Genomic DNA, 13,657 nt, shown 5'->3' on the forward strand with positions numbered 1-13,657 from the left:
CTCATACAACTCAATAACAATAAAAAAGCAAACGATCCAATCAAAAAATGGGCAGAGGAACTGAACAGACAAATGGTCAACAAATAAATGAAAAGATGCTCAACATCACTAGCTATTAGGGAAATGTAAATCAAAACCACAATGAGATACCATCTCACACCTGTTAGAATAGCTATAATCAACAGGACAAGTAATAACAAATGTTGGAGAGGATGCGGAGAAAAAGGAACCCTCATACACTGCTGGTGGGACTGCAAATTGGTGCAGCCACTATGCAAAACAGTATGGAGGTTCCTCAAAAAACTAAGAATTGACCTACCATATGATGCAGCAATCCCTCTACTGGGTATTTACCCTAAAGACTTGAAAACCCATATCCGAAATGATATTTGCACACTGATGTTCATAGCAGCATTATTCACGGGGGCTAGGACATGGAAGCAACTGAAGTGTCTTAAGATAGATGACTGGATAAAGAAGCTGTGGTACATATATATACACAATGAAATATTACTCAGCCATAATGAGATGAAATACTGCCATTTGCGACAACATGGATGGACCTTGAGATAATCATGCTAAGCAAAATAAGCCTGACAGAAAAGGTTGAAAATCAGATGTTATCCGTTATATGTGGGATATAAACCTAAAAGCAACAAATGAATAAGACAGAGACTCAGGGACATGGACAATGGACTAGTAGTTACCAGAGGGTAGGGGTGGGGTGGGGAGGGAAGGTAGATGGAATAAAGGGGGTCAAATATGTAATGACAGAAAGAAATCTAACTGTGGGAGGTGAACACACAGTGTAAATATATATATGCCTTACTACTAAAGTGTACAGCTAAAACTTATTGGATTTCATTAACCAATGGCACCATAAAAAATAAATAATTAAAAAAAAATAAAAAACAAAATAAAAAAGTTTGGCCCTTGTGACTCTAAGAGAGAAATTAGAGAATTTGATATGGAACCCATTGAGGAGTCAAACAGATTCTCAGAAAATGAGCAGTGACTTTGGCTGTAATGGTTTATGGCCCTTTATAAGACGAGTAGGGGAAGTAAATGGTTAAATGAGTGAGGTAAATGACCAAATGGGGATGGTCTGCCAGATGTATTCCTAACCCCAGAGTGTGGGAGAGAAGGTGGTAAGACGGTATTAGATTAGGAGCCCAGGTGAGATTCTAGGACAAAGTGAAGATAGACTCCCCAGGTGGCTTTATGAATTGTGTCCCATGCAAGGGTCCTGACTGGCAGAAGGGAAAAGAGGCAGAAGCTGATAGCCTGACCTTGTGTCTTGGCAGGGGTCTGTGCCTACATGGCTGGGGGTTGGAGCAGGGCTGACTTTTTTAGTTATACTCAAAGGCAATATACAGGCTAGTGGTGGACTGGGGAAGATGTCTGCTTCAAGCATTAAACTGCACACAGTGGAAGTTTAGAAAAAATATCCTTGTTTCAAATGGCTATATAATGTAAATTGTTAACTCACATTTTCCCCCACTCTGAATGCCTCCCTTTCTGTCCATGTTGGGGGTGAGTGAATAGCATTCAAGCAGTTATTTAACTCTCTGAGATATCCATAATTAGGAAAGAGATAGGGTAGAGCAGGAAACCAACTGTGGCTATGGATTATTCTGACTTTAGTTCTACAAAAAAAATCTAAGAATTTAGAGGAAGGGGATTTGTCGGCATAGGCAAAATATCTTGGTAAATCAAGGGGAGGAAGCAGATTTCTTCAGGCTTTAGAAAGTTGTGGGGGGAGGGAGAGTGAGAGAGGGAGGGAGAGAGAGACGGGGAGAGAGAGAAAGAAGGAGAGAAGGAAGGAGAAAGGAAGGGAGGGAGGGAGAAGACTTTGTGTGGACTTTGAATACAGAGGTGGAGGGGTCTTGAACCTGTGACCTGGCAACTCCCAGAAGGAGGGAATGGCTGAGAGGCATATCCAGGATGACAGGACCAGAAGTGGCCTTGCAGATTCCATGCCCAAACTTGGCATAATAGTAGCAAAACAATGGGCATCTCAACAGTACCCATTGAGGGGACCAAGCAGCAAAGCCCAATCCCCGCTCCTACTTTGACATCATTTAAGACCAATCTCCCAAGCAAGACTGAGAAGAAGTTATTTTCTGCCAATTTGGATAAGGACTTCAGAATAAAAAATAGTATAAAATGAAAAACAAATTTACCTGAATTTAAAGTCTGCAATTTATATGTACTACCACTGCCTTTAAATGAATATATCAAAATGGCTGTATCAGAGTCTTGGTTCTTGTCTATTGTGTGCCAGGCACTGTGTGAAGCATGTTCACACCCATTCTCACACATAATCTTCACAAAAGCACTGCAGGGCAGATGTCTGGTTATCTCAGTTCACAGGTGACACATTGTGGCTCAAAGACACAGCAGGTATTAGAAGGTAGAGATGCAAAGCCAGGTCTATTTTCCCTCCTGTATTATATACTTGTTATCACTGACATGCACCTAAGCTCAGGGACAAAGGGAATACACTGGTGCTCTCAGGAGGTAAAAAAAAAATTGAGCTAAAAAAATACAGCATTGGGTCTATCTCATTACTGAAAGCAGAGTACATTAATAATACTGGTGCCTGGAGGAAAAGCCCACTGGTCACTCAGTCAACAGGAGGAAACTTAGGCAAGTAACGGAAGTCCCTATGGTGTGCAGAGAATGTGACAGCAATCTGTCACCATAACAGACTTATAGAATCCAGCTCAGACAACAAGCCTCTCATCCTTATATCAGAGTCCTCTTTTCAGATACGTAAGTATTGAATGTCCTTAGGCCATTCCCTCCTTCTGGGAGTTGCCAGGTCATAGGTTCAAGACCCCTCTACCTCTGTATTCAAAGTCCACACAAAGTCCTATCTCTTTCTCTCTCTCCTCCTTGCTCTCCACCCTCCACCTTTCCAAAGGCCAAAGAAATCTGCTGCCTCCCCTTGGTTCACCAAGATATTTGGTAAGTTTAGTTTTAAAATGGTTAATTTAGATTAAAACAAATAAACCTATGGGCATGTAGATATTTTCACCAGCCTATATAATTTTTATTCATCCAACTCACCTTGGCACTCTTGCTGAGTCTGAACCACTTCTGTGCCTACCTAGAAGCCATTAGGCTAGAAAAACACCAGCCTACACACACACACACACACACACACACACACACACACACACACACACACACGTACATGCACATGATCAATCAAATCCAAAATTCCCACCCAAGTTTGAGCAAAAGAACAGATATACTTTAGCATTTATTTTTAAAAACTGTCTAATTTCTCAAAGACTCAGGCTTGTCTTACATATTTCTATTTAAGGCTTTGCATACATGTTATGCTCCAATTCATGGGACCCAGTTACCTGATTAGGGTCAGGATCAACTTCATCCCAGTTGTGAGTGACATGGCCTTGGTCAATGGATTCAAAAGGCTTGTGAGAAACTGAAGGTAGAATCCTATACAGCCAGCTGGGGGGAAACAAGGACACGTAAGTCTTACAGTGATGTTATAAGTGATATACAGACTGAGTCAGGAGGTACCATCAGGAAGATGCTCAAGTCAACAATGATCTGCGAGCTTTAATATGAGAAGTTATAACAAAGCATCACTTAATAGCCACTGCTTCCCATAGCCCTGGCCTCTTTTCACCTTTCCACTCTACCTATCACTCTTCAAATTAAGGCTCCAAATCTTGGTTCTTCCCATATTGACAAAAATGAAGAATTATCTTTCCCAATGACAACAATAAAGGGAGGGGAAATACCTTGAGGGATATCTGTGCAGAAAAATTCATAGAAAAGAAATTAGCTTATGTATGTCATTGGACACTAATCCTTACTCTGGAAGGTGAGGACAATGACTCCTACATAGATTGAGAGGATATGGTGATTTGTTATTTTTGAAATATAAGCCAGTTTTCTTCTTTAAAATTGTAAAAGTAATACATGCCGGTGGTACAAATAATTCAAGTAATTCAAAAAGTCCTGAAAGGTAAATGGTTTTCTCCTTTAGTTTCTTCAGGGCCAATCTTCAGAGGCATCGGAGCTTAACAACTTTCTTGTATATTTTCTGTTATGTCCAAAGCATATAGGAACAAAATTGTCAAGTTGCTGTACCAATTTATTCTCACAACAAAAATGTGTGAGAGTGCCTAATCACCCACAGCTTCACAAATATGGGGTATTTTTAATAATTTTGGCCTTATAGGTAAAAAATAGTATTTTATTTTAATTTTGTATTTCCTTTATTATGAGTAAGATTGAGAATCTGTACATTTATCAGATCTTTGTAACTTTTTTACTTGTACAAGTCCTTTACCAATTTTCTATTGAGTTGTTCTTTTGATGTTAATATTTAAGAGGTTTAGGAAACTAACACTTCTCTACTCCAGAATTATAAAAGTATCTGTTTGTACTTTCTTATAGTACATTTATGGATTATAGATATAATCTCTGATAGTTTTACGGGTGCCCAGCACTCTGTGGTTTAAAAGAATAGTGACTAACTGTAAGAATTCCAGGCTTGCTTACCTATGGACGGGGTTGGTTCCATCTTCCCACTGGGGGTTTTGATCATTTTTACAGTATTCCTGTGGATACTTTGGAAGACTTCTAAACAGATGGGTGAGCCATGCTTAGTGTCCCTTGTGTTTTAGCTGAGTTTATAAAACTCCCCAGGCAGCATTACATTGCCCCGGATGGAGATTTAATTCTGATTCAGGGAATGGTGCCAGCTTCCTAATGAAATGCCAACAGCAATTTTTCAGCCTCCTAGATCAGAGCTCAGCTCCTGCTGGCTGGAGATATTGCTGAATAATAGGGGCAGGCAGCAGAATCTGGAGTCCAGGTGTCCCATTAGTGAATGGGACATAAAGTCAAGAATATAGTCATGGAGGCCAAGTTGTCATAAATTAGATTCAACAGGAATTGTTTATGTTTCCTTTGCCTTGACTATTTGGGTTTGTCGAGAGAGATGATTAAATAGCAGTAGAATTAACCCCTGATTTGACAACTATGGGAAACTATCTTTTCCTCCCTTCATGCCTGTATCTATCCAGAAGAAGCCATATTGATATTGACATGGCAGCATAGCATCTGCCATGTCACATACTCAGTTCTCTGATAGCCTCCTAGGGGTACCCTGTATTGGAGGGAGAAACTCTGCTATGGTGGCAGTAATGATGATTTTCATAATTAATGTTAATTGAGCATTTACCACGTGTCAGGTGGTATACTAAGCACTTTACATACATTCTTTCCTTTAATCCTCACTACAAATGAAAGAAGTGCTATTATTATCTCTTTGAAGAATGAGGAACCAGAGGTTCTGAGAGGGTAGATGACTTGCCCAAGTTCACATAGCCAGAAAGAGAAGGAGCCAGGATGGAAACTCAGGGGTCTTGACTCTAGAATGTGCATGATTAACAACCGAGCGGAGCAATCTATCATTTGTGCGGCTTGTCATGTGTCTGCATTCACCATCTCATTTGCTTCTCAGTAGGACTTAGGAAAGATAAACGCAGTCTCTTCTACTTAGCAGTACAAGACCTCCTGGCTACCTCCCCAAATCTCCAATATTAGTAGCAGCCCTCTTCACAGATGCCCTAGCCTGATATTCCTACCATTAGACACTTGTTTAAATCATGACACTGCCTCTCCAGACACCGTACCACTGATTGCATCTGACCTACCCCATAGGAGTTAATCAAGGGAGTGAGTTCATCGACCAGGCGGTGGGATTAGAGCAAACATGGAAGATGACACATTGTGCTAATCAATGTGCCGGTTTCCAGCAAAGGCAAATTCCAAAGAGTAAAAATGTTATTAATTTAAACCACAAGGGGCCATAATACATGATCTTTCAACTACCCAACCTTTTCATGCAAAGAACAGTCAGCTAAGGAAGATATTGTATTCAATCTTTTATAATTTTGAGTTAATCATTATAACAACAAAAAAAGTAAACCAAAATCCAAAACTCAATTGGATAATCCTTAGGGAAAGGCCAAACTATTAGGAACATTTTCTTCTGAGTACAAGTGAGATTTCGTAAATGGAACTGTACACGTGTGTTTCCAGGCCCTGTGCAACTGCTCTCTCAGCTTCATCCATCAGCCACTTGATTCTAGCTGGAGACAAGGCCCATCCTCCTCAACTATGACAGAGCACAGCCTGTGAGAAGCAGGATCTTGGGCAGCCCTGGGAGGTTGTGGCTCAGGTGTAGGAGGCAGCACTAAGTACGAGTCATAGCCCCACAGTCTGCAGGTCAGAATTAACTTAATCCTTGTACCTTCTCTTATTGGTGCTCCGGGGGCAAGTGAAAGCTGATCCTGAGAGCTGCTCAGCATACAGATTATAGGGACAAACTTGAGGATTGTTCTAAAACAAAAGAGGCAATAAATAACATGACTCCAATCTGAAAAGCATCCCACCTTCCCAACAAGCAACTAGTGGAGGAATTCTGTCCTGGATGGGGATGCTCTGGGCCACTGTGCAAACCATCCCCAACCCATATAAACTTCTTGTAATAACTTTTTAGGTGCCTTTTCTCCTGATTAGAAAAGTAATACATACTTATTATAGAACATTTATAAAATATAACCCATTATTTCACCATCTAGAAATAACCCAATGTTGACATATTGGTATATTTCTTTTCATTCTTATCCTCCAAAATAGAGATCTTATGAACTGTAAAGTCCTGTAATAATCAGGACTTTTTTTAAAAAAGAGGAAAGCATTTTTTCATGCCATGAAATATTCTTCAAAATTTTTTGAAAAAATTTTTGTTTGCTATATTTTTATTATTGTAACCAACACTAATGTGAACATCATCGTACATACATTTTTTTTTAGGGCTAATTATTTTCTCATCATTGTCATAGCTAATGGCTGTTCAAGGGAACTATAAGGAAGTCCCATTAACCCTGGACCTAGGGGATCTTTCTGATTGGGTTGGGTGCTTGGCCGTAGTAGGTAACCACTATCCAACTTTAATCTCAGTTGTCTCAATGATTTGTAAAATTCCTAGACACTTCATAGGCTAAATTATAAGAGCCGTAGTGGGTAGAGGTGCTTGGCCTGAGTGCTGGTCATTAATTCCTATAGTTGAGAGCTTTCTAAGCTAATATTCTATTTACTCATACCTGTCCTTCTGGCAGGGCACTGGGGCAGCGAGGGTCCTCTGAGGCACACTCATTCCCAAATCCGGAAATGTACTGCATATGATAAAGACACGAAGACCACCATTAATGGAATTTAAAGACCATTTCACAGCACCGACATTCTACAAAGGTAAGCATTTCTGTTTGGACATGTGTTTGTGTATGATGCTCCATACATCATATCTTTGCTATGTCTTGACATGTGAACCATTTAGGAAAGATAATATGTTCTGTGTGAATTTTAAAGATTGCCAATTGGGAGAAGAATGCTGGATATAGATTCTCCACCCTTCATTGCACTTAGTCAATTTATGGGCTTGTTTTTAATTATCCCACCCCAAGAACAGATTCTTTAATTCTGGTTCCATCAGGGATTTCTTAAAAGGGGAGATGCTCAGGCATCACCTCAACTCCAGATTAGTAGTATCTTGCTGGGCCTAGACTGCAGCTTCTCTGAGTTTGGAGCAACATTTCCCATTCATGCTCTCAAACAAGCAACTGTAAAAAGAGGAATGTGGATTTAATCTGATAGCAAAACCCTTAAGAGAAAGCTCTCCAAATTAGCCTCACTGCAGGCAGAAGCCTACATTATCTGGCCCACATATGGAATATATACGTGAAAATGTTATAAAGTTAGAGGGCCTCTCAACAAAGTATGTAGATTCCATGAAACCTATTATAATACTTAACATACCTGTGAATTCTTATTCACTGTATGACTTCTGTGCTAGTTTACAAGCTCCGTGAAGTCTGAGACTATGGCAGTTTTGTGTACTTCTATGAGACCTGTGCCTGGTTTATAGAAGGTACTCAATAGATATTTGTTTTATGATTTAGTTTTCGCTTAGATCCTATCCTAACCTGAATATATGTACGGGTTTCTATATGTTAGAATCCGTTTTCTTTTAACTTAAACATCGAAACAAATGACTGTTTTCTCCCTATAGTTGTTCCTAATAAAGGTACTTAATTTTAGCCCAGGATAATGAAAGTGCAATCTCGCTCAGAGAGTGAAATGCCACCATCTGAGCACATGTCTTTACGAGATATAAGAAGGATGTAAGTGGGTGGGAGGGTAAGCCTTCCAGAGTTCTCGGCAGCATGGAGAAGGATGAGCTTGATGCAACATGCCTGCATGTGTGAGTGATGATCAGACCAATAGCTGTCTACATGTGGAAGGAATATCAAATGTGAAATGTTATGACCGAGAAAGCAATAGAAGTGAAATTACTTTTTGCCTCCACACACAATTTTTTTGGGTATATTTGAAAATCTATCAGCACCAAAAATATCGAGTTCTCTTTTACACAGATTGGTTAACAGCAGCGGCATGTAGCTTGGAATGATTTCTTTGGGGAATGGCAGAGATCATCCAGCATTCTGACTCTCCACTGAACACAATTTTCTTCTCTCTAAATAAACCTCATGCTCACCATCAACAGGACTGATTTTGAGCTGCTAAGAAATGGTAATGTCCCCAAATTATCTTCAATTCTGTGAAATGGAATTTTAGACCAATCTGTGACTGAAGCCAGTGAGTGTTACAGTGACTTCACTTTGTTCAACTGCTGTGTTCTTTCTCTCTGCAAGAGAGGCAGGAAGGTGTGAGTGCTGAGGAATGCAGCAGAGCTATCCGGCAGGCATGGGTTGGTTTACTCATAGCCTTCCCATTCTTTTCAGCTCCTAACCTCAGAACAGAGTCCAGGGTTATATGTTTGTTTGGAACAAGAGAAAGGAGTCTTAGGATATGGAGTTCTGAAGCATTTTGCTCCGACTGCTTTAAAAAATAGAAAAGAAAGTAGAAAGAACAGCTGGTGGTTTGGAAGGGAGCCACTCAGCTCCGAGAGAGGTGTGAGCTCTGAATCGGTTTCTCAATCTTGACTGTAGTGCATTGGCTGAAGAGGAGGGTGGAAACTGCATAGTCACTCTCAAATCACTTGGTTTTCCTAATCCTCTGAGAGAAAAATCACAGATGAGTTTGTTAGAGCTTTAAAAAGCCATGTCCCTCACTGCTGAAGGTATTTGAATTAAGGAAGCAGTATTCTGCAGCTGTTTCCCAAGTCTCTGAGATCAAGGGCAGAATCTGAACTCTTCTTATATCTGTTATGAAAATCCAAGCCTTCAACTCCAGGTGTAGAAACTCCTATGTACAAACATAAGGTTATACAAAAACAAAAACAACAACAAAAATTAACATTTAGCAAGTGCGTTTGTATGTTTTCTTCAGTTCAGATTTCTGAATAATTTGATCCAACATAAAAAATATGTTTTTGTTTCTTTCCAAGACAATTATATGCATCCTTTCTTTAAAAAAATAACAAATTACTGAACTCCTTGTAACTTCAGTACCATCAGTTCTTTGGCAGCTCCCTGGTATACAGCTTTTTAATTCTCACCTGGTCCTCAGGATATGATTTATTTGTCAAATATGAGATGTTTTCTCCTGACTCTGATTCTGGGTAACACCTTGATGGGATGAGCAGATGGTGCACCTCACTTTCTTTTACTGGCCATGAAGGAAAGAGAAAATTCAGGGTAGACATGGAGCTAAAGCTACCATTTTTCCTCTGGAAAGAGTCCAGTATTTCTAATTAACTCTGTTGAGAGTATAGAATACAGATCGTTAGGGGAATGGGCAGATTATTGCAGTAGGCTGAATAATGACCCTCAAAGACATTTATGCCTTAATCCCTGGAATATATGAGTATTACTTTATAGAGCAAGACAGGAAATTTTTGCAGATCTTATATTGTAGATGTAATCAAGAAAAGGATCTTGAGATGGGGAGATAGCCTAGATTTTTTGGGTGTACCCTAAATGTAATCACAAATGTCCTTAGTAGACAGAGGTAGAGGGAGATTTGACTATGGAAGAGGAAAAGGCGATGTGATGATGGAAGCACATAACATGGAGGAATGCACTTTGAAGATGGAGAAAGGGGCCACAGAGTCAAGAAATATGGGTAGCCTCCAGGAGCTGAGAAAGGCAGGAAAATGGATTCTCCCCTTGAGTCTCCAAAAGGAAGCAAGCCTTGCCAACACCTTGACGTTAGCCCAAAGAACTGATTTCAGAGTTCTGACCTTCAGAATTTTAAGAGTATATGAGTTGTTTTAAGCCACTGAATTTGTGTCAATTTGTTACAGCAAAAAAGGGAAACTGATAGGATAATTATGTAGACCAGATCATTAAAAGCACTTTAGAAGTTTGTTAAATTCAGACCCAGACCTAGAGAATCAAAATATTTGGTGGTGAGGCACAAAACCTGCATTATAAATAGCTCTTTATTTTAGAAATGAGGAAATCAATGCTTGTTAGAGTGAAACAACTTAAGAACACAGGATGGTCTACCTTAAACTTAATTCGTTTATTTTATCTTTGAATTGTTCTCCAGTTGTTCTGCTTTTATGTAAATGTGACTTCATTTGAGGCTTTATGTTGACATATCCATTAAAAGCGATAAAAGCTGAGAAATATATTTTTTTAACTTGTGTAATGCTTATTGATTAGAATGATGCAATCTGGCTTTCTGTGTCTGGATTCCTGATCTCTAGAGCTAACCTTTCCTTATGGAGATTAAACAGCAGGCTGGAAATAATGCCTTTGAACCTGAGAACAAAGACTAGCATGCAATTTACACTGGTGTGCTGTTGCTGTGCATAATAAGTTGCTTAAAATTTTCAGCAGGATAGGATTTTAGATATAATTTATTTATAAATGGTAAGAATGGTTTCCAACCCCTGCTGAACTCCCCCATAGGATTTTCATGAGGAACATAATTTTATGTACTCCTTCTCTTCTAAGACTTCAACGACCACCTTTGATATGATGACCTCCCAATTCTGTTCTCCTAGCCATACCCACACCCCTGAGATCCAGATCCATACATCTGATTATCTCCTGGGGATCTCAACTTGGCTGTCCCTACAGCAACTCAAATTTGGCTGAAACGCTCTTGAACTCCAGAACATACGGGACTCTGCATGTGCTGTGGCTTTGCATTCCCTGTTTCCTTTGGCCCCCATCCCTTTTCGCTTAGCCAATTTCTACTTCTCACTTAAGACTCAGCTTAGGAATAGCTTCCTTCAAAAAGTTTCTGTTGACTCCACCTAGCCCAGACCTGTGGCATCATGTACTAACACATAGTATTTGCTGAATGAAAGAATGAGAACTTTCTCAGCTTTTCTGATTCTCGATCAGACATAAAGATAAAGAAGCAAACTTTCATTTCACTGTTGAGTGTTTTCAGGATCCCTATCAACTAGGGGGATGCTTCATTCTTTAAACTTGGCATCAATTGAAGGCCATTAGGGAAGTACTCAAATCCTGCATTCTGGAAAGGAGCCCAGAGTCTGGCCCCCATAGTCAAGGTTCTGGACAGTTCCACATGCACATGTTGGATACTCACGGAAGCCTGGACACCTGGCATGGTTTTAGACACCAGGGACACAATTCTTTTCCCTGGTCTAGTCTAGTAGATTCCACTAAGGCTCATTTTGGAACCTGAGCTTTGGATTCAGACAAACTTTATCACCTTGGGCACATCGCTAAATCTCTCTGAACTTTACTTTCCTTATTGGTTAAATAGAACAAGATTGCCTACATCCCAGATTTATTTTGATGATTATGAGGGGGGGCCAAAGTTTTGCTACCCCAAAATGTGCCTTTTGTAATAGTGATTAAAGCTGGTTATTAAGAAACAAAAGACCCAGAAAAACCTTTGACCCTCTCCCTTTCCTATCTAAGGGAATTCAGACGGAAAGGCCTACAAAGGAAGGGAACTCTAGCATATTCACTTTAGAATTTTGAATTAAGTATGGTAGACAGGAAGGATCCATGCAAAACCTGTTCTACTGGATTCCCCACTATGTCCCATTTTTTCTGGGTTACCTAGCAGGAATTTGTTTGCCATGTGTTCCCCTTTCTCCTCTACCTGCGAATTACCTACTCCCCCTTTGAAATCCTGGACTCCAGCCCCTCTTCTCTTTTGTCCAGCATGGCATATAAACCTCAATTGCCCAATGTGTTTTGGGTCACATTCTTATGGACCCCCAAGTATACATTAGCATAATAAACTCTGGATATTTTCTCCTGTTAATCTTTCTCTGTTAATTTGATTATTAGTTCAGCTAGAAGAACTTAGAAGATAGGAGGAAAGTTATGTTTTTATGCCCCCCAAAATATGAGTTAATTCATTTATAGCACATAACCCACACGTTTTTCAATTGTACATAAACAATAAAAAGAAATTATTTCCTAGAGGAACTGCTAGGACTTCTACTGGCCAGGGCTACTTGTGAGACTCAAAATAACTTAGTAGATTAAACATATCTAATTGGTGAGCTAGAGCAGCAGTCCCCCAACCTTTTCAGCACCAGGGATCGGTGCTTCTATGAGAATCTAATGCCTGATGATCTGAGGTGGAGCTGAGGGAGTGATGCCAGCGCTGGGGAATGGCTGCAAATACAGATGAAGCAAGCTCGCAGGCCCACCACTCACCTCCTGCTGTGCAGCCCGGTTCCTAATGGACTACGGACCAGTACCAGTCTGTGGCCTGGGGGTCGGGGATCCCTGAGCTAGAAGCCGTCCAGGAAGCTGAAGCAATAGGAAGATGTCAGAGAGCAGGGGCTGAGAAACAGACACAGTGAGAAATGTGTCTGCCCATGGTGGGAGGGGGAGCCCTTATGATAGCTACATATTCCCAAGACAATATTTGAAAGAGAGGGACAGTAAGAGTGTCATCTTTTTTAATCATCTCTTCCTCATTTTCCCAACCCCAGCCATGCCTACAGACACCATAGCGAAGCCTCTTAAGACAGGGGTTTGGACAAGGGCCTCTGTAAGTCCTTTCTAACTCTGATGCTCTGGAATTCTCAGAAGCTTCCATAGTTGTGGCTGAAGAAGCCAAAGCAATTAGTTTGTTACCACAGCAAATAGTTTGCCAGTTAGTTTCTTACCTTCAATGTGGCCATTTTCTTTCTGCAGCAGGTGTGATGACTTCAGGAACCCCAGGTGTATGAAGTCAAAATGCTTGTGCTTCTCCTTTAAGCCACGCTCTGAATGTTATCCATATCACTGTGCTCACTGGTCAGCGGTCAGCAAATTACAAGAATTGCCTAACTGATAAATGAGGGAGAAAGTACAGCATACTAGTTTGCAACTAACTGCTGACACAATTGCCTTTGTTTTTGCTAACCCTAGGCAGTTTGCAGAGGCCAGTCTCCTCTTCCCCTGAGGTGAAGATTGGCTAACCATTTGTTCTAGTTAAGTAGTTAGTAAAGGAGAATTTAAAACCCTTTAGGGAAGGAGCTGTGGTAGTTAGTGTCTGCTGCCTGTGGCAGAGACTTATACTCAGTCCTGACTCAGGCAGGGAAGGAATAGGGAAGCGTTCACTCTCTGGAGAGCAGTGAGAAAATTGTGCTCTGACACAGGTGTCTACACATAGATGCCTGAAACAGGGACCAGGTCTAGACAGTTCTCCATTG

The 13,657-nt window shown here is 40.4% G+C and overlaps 1 protein-coding gene across 1 annotated transcript in view; it reads right to left on the reverse strand.

Annotated features, from left to right (window-relative positions):
- Positions 1 to 13,208, reverse strand: part of HGD (homogentisate 1,2-dioxygenase) — a 39,910-nt gene extending 26,702 nt beyond the window's left edge. The window contains exons 1-4 of the mRNA XM_039843127.1: positions 13,130 to 13,208; positions 7,158 to 7,229; positions 6,302 to 6,390; positions 3,375 to 3,480 (exon numbers count right to left, since the gene is read on the reverse strand). Coding sequence (XP_039699061.1) covers positions 3,375 to 3,480; positions 6,302 to 6,390; positions 7,158 to 7,229; positions 13,130 to 13,144 — 282 coding nt within the window. The 5' untranslated portion in view covers positions 13,145 to 13,208. The remainder of the gene's footprint in view (positions 1 to 3,374; positions 3,481 to 6,301; positions 6,391 to 7,157; positions 7,230 to 13,129) is intronic.
- Positions 13,209 to 13,657: the final 449 nt, after the last annotated feature.

The sequence above is a fragment of the Pteropus medius genome, unplaced genomic scaffold, assembly GCF_902729225.1.
Source record: "Pteropus medius unplaced genomic scaffold, Ma_sr-lr_union100, whole genome shotgun sequence".
NCBI lineage: Eukaryota > Metazoa > Chordata > Mammalia > Chiroptera > Pteropodidae > Pteropus > Pteropus medius.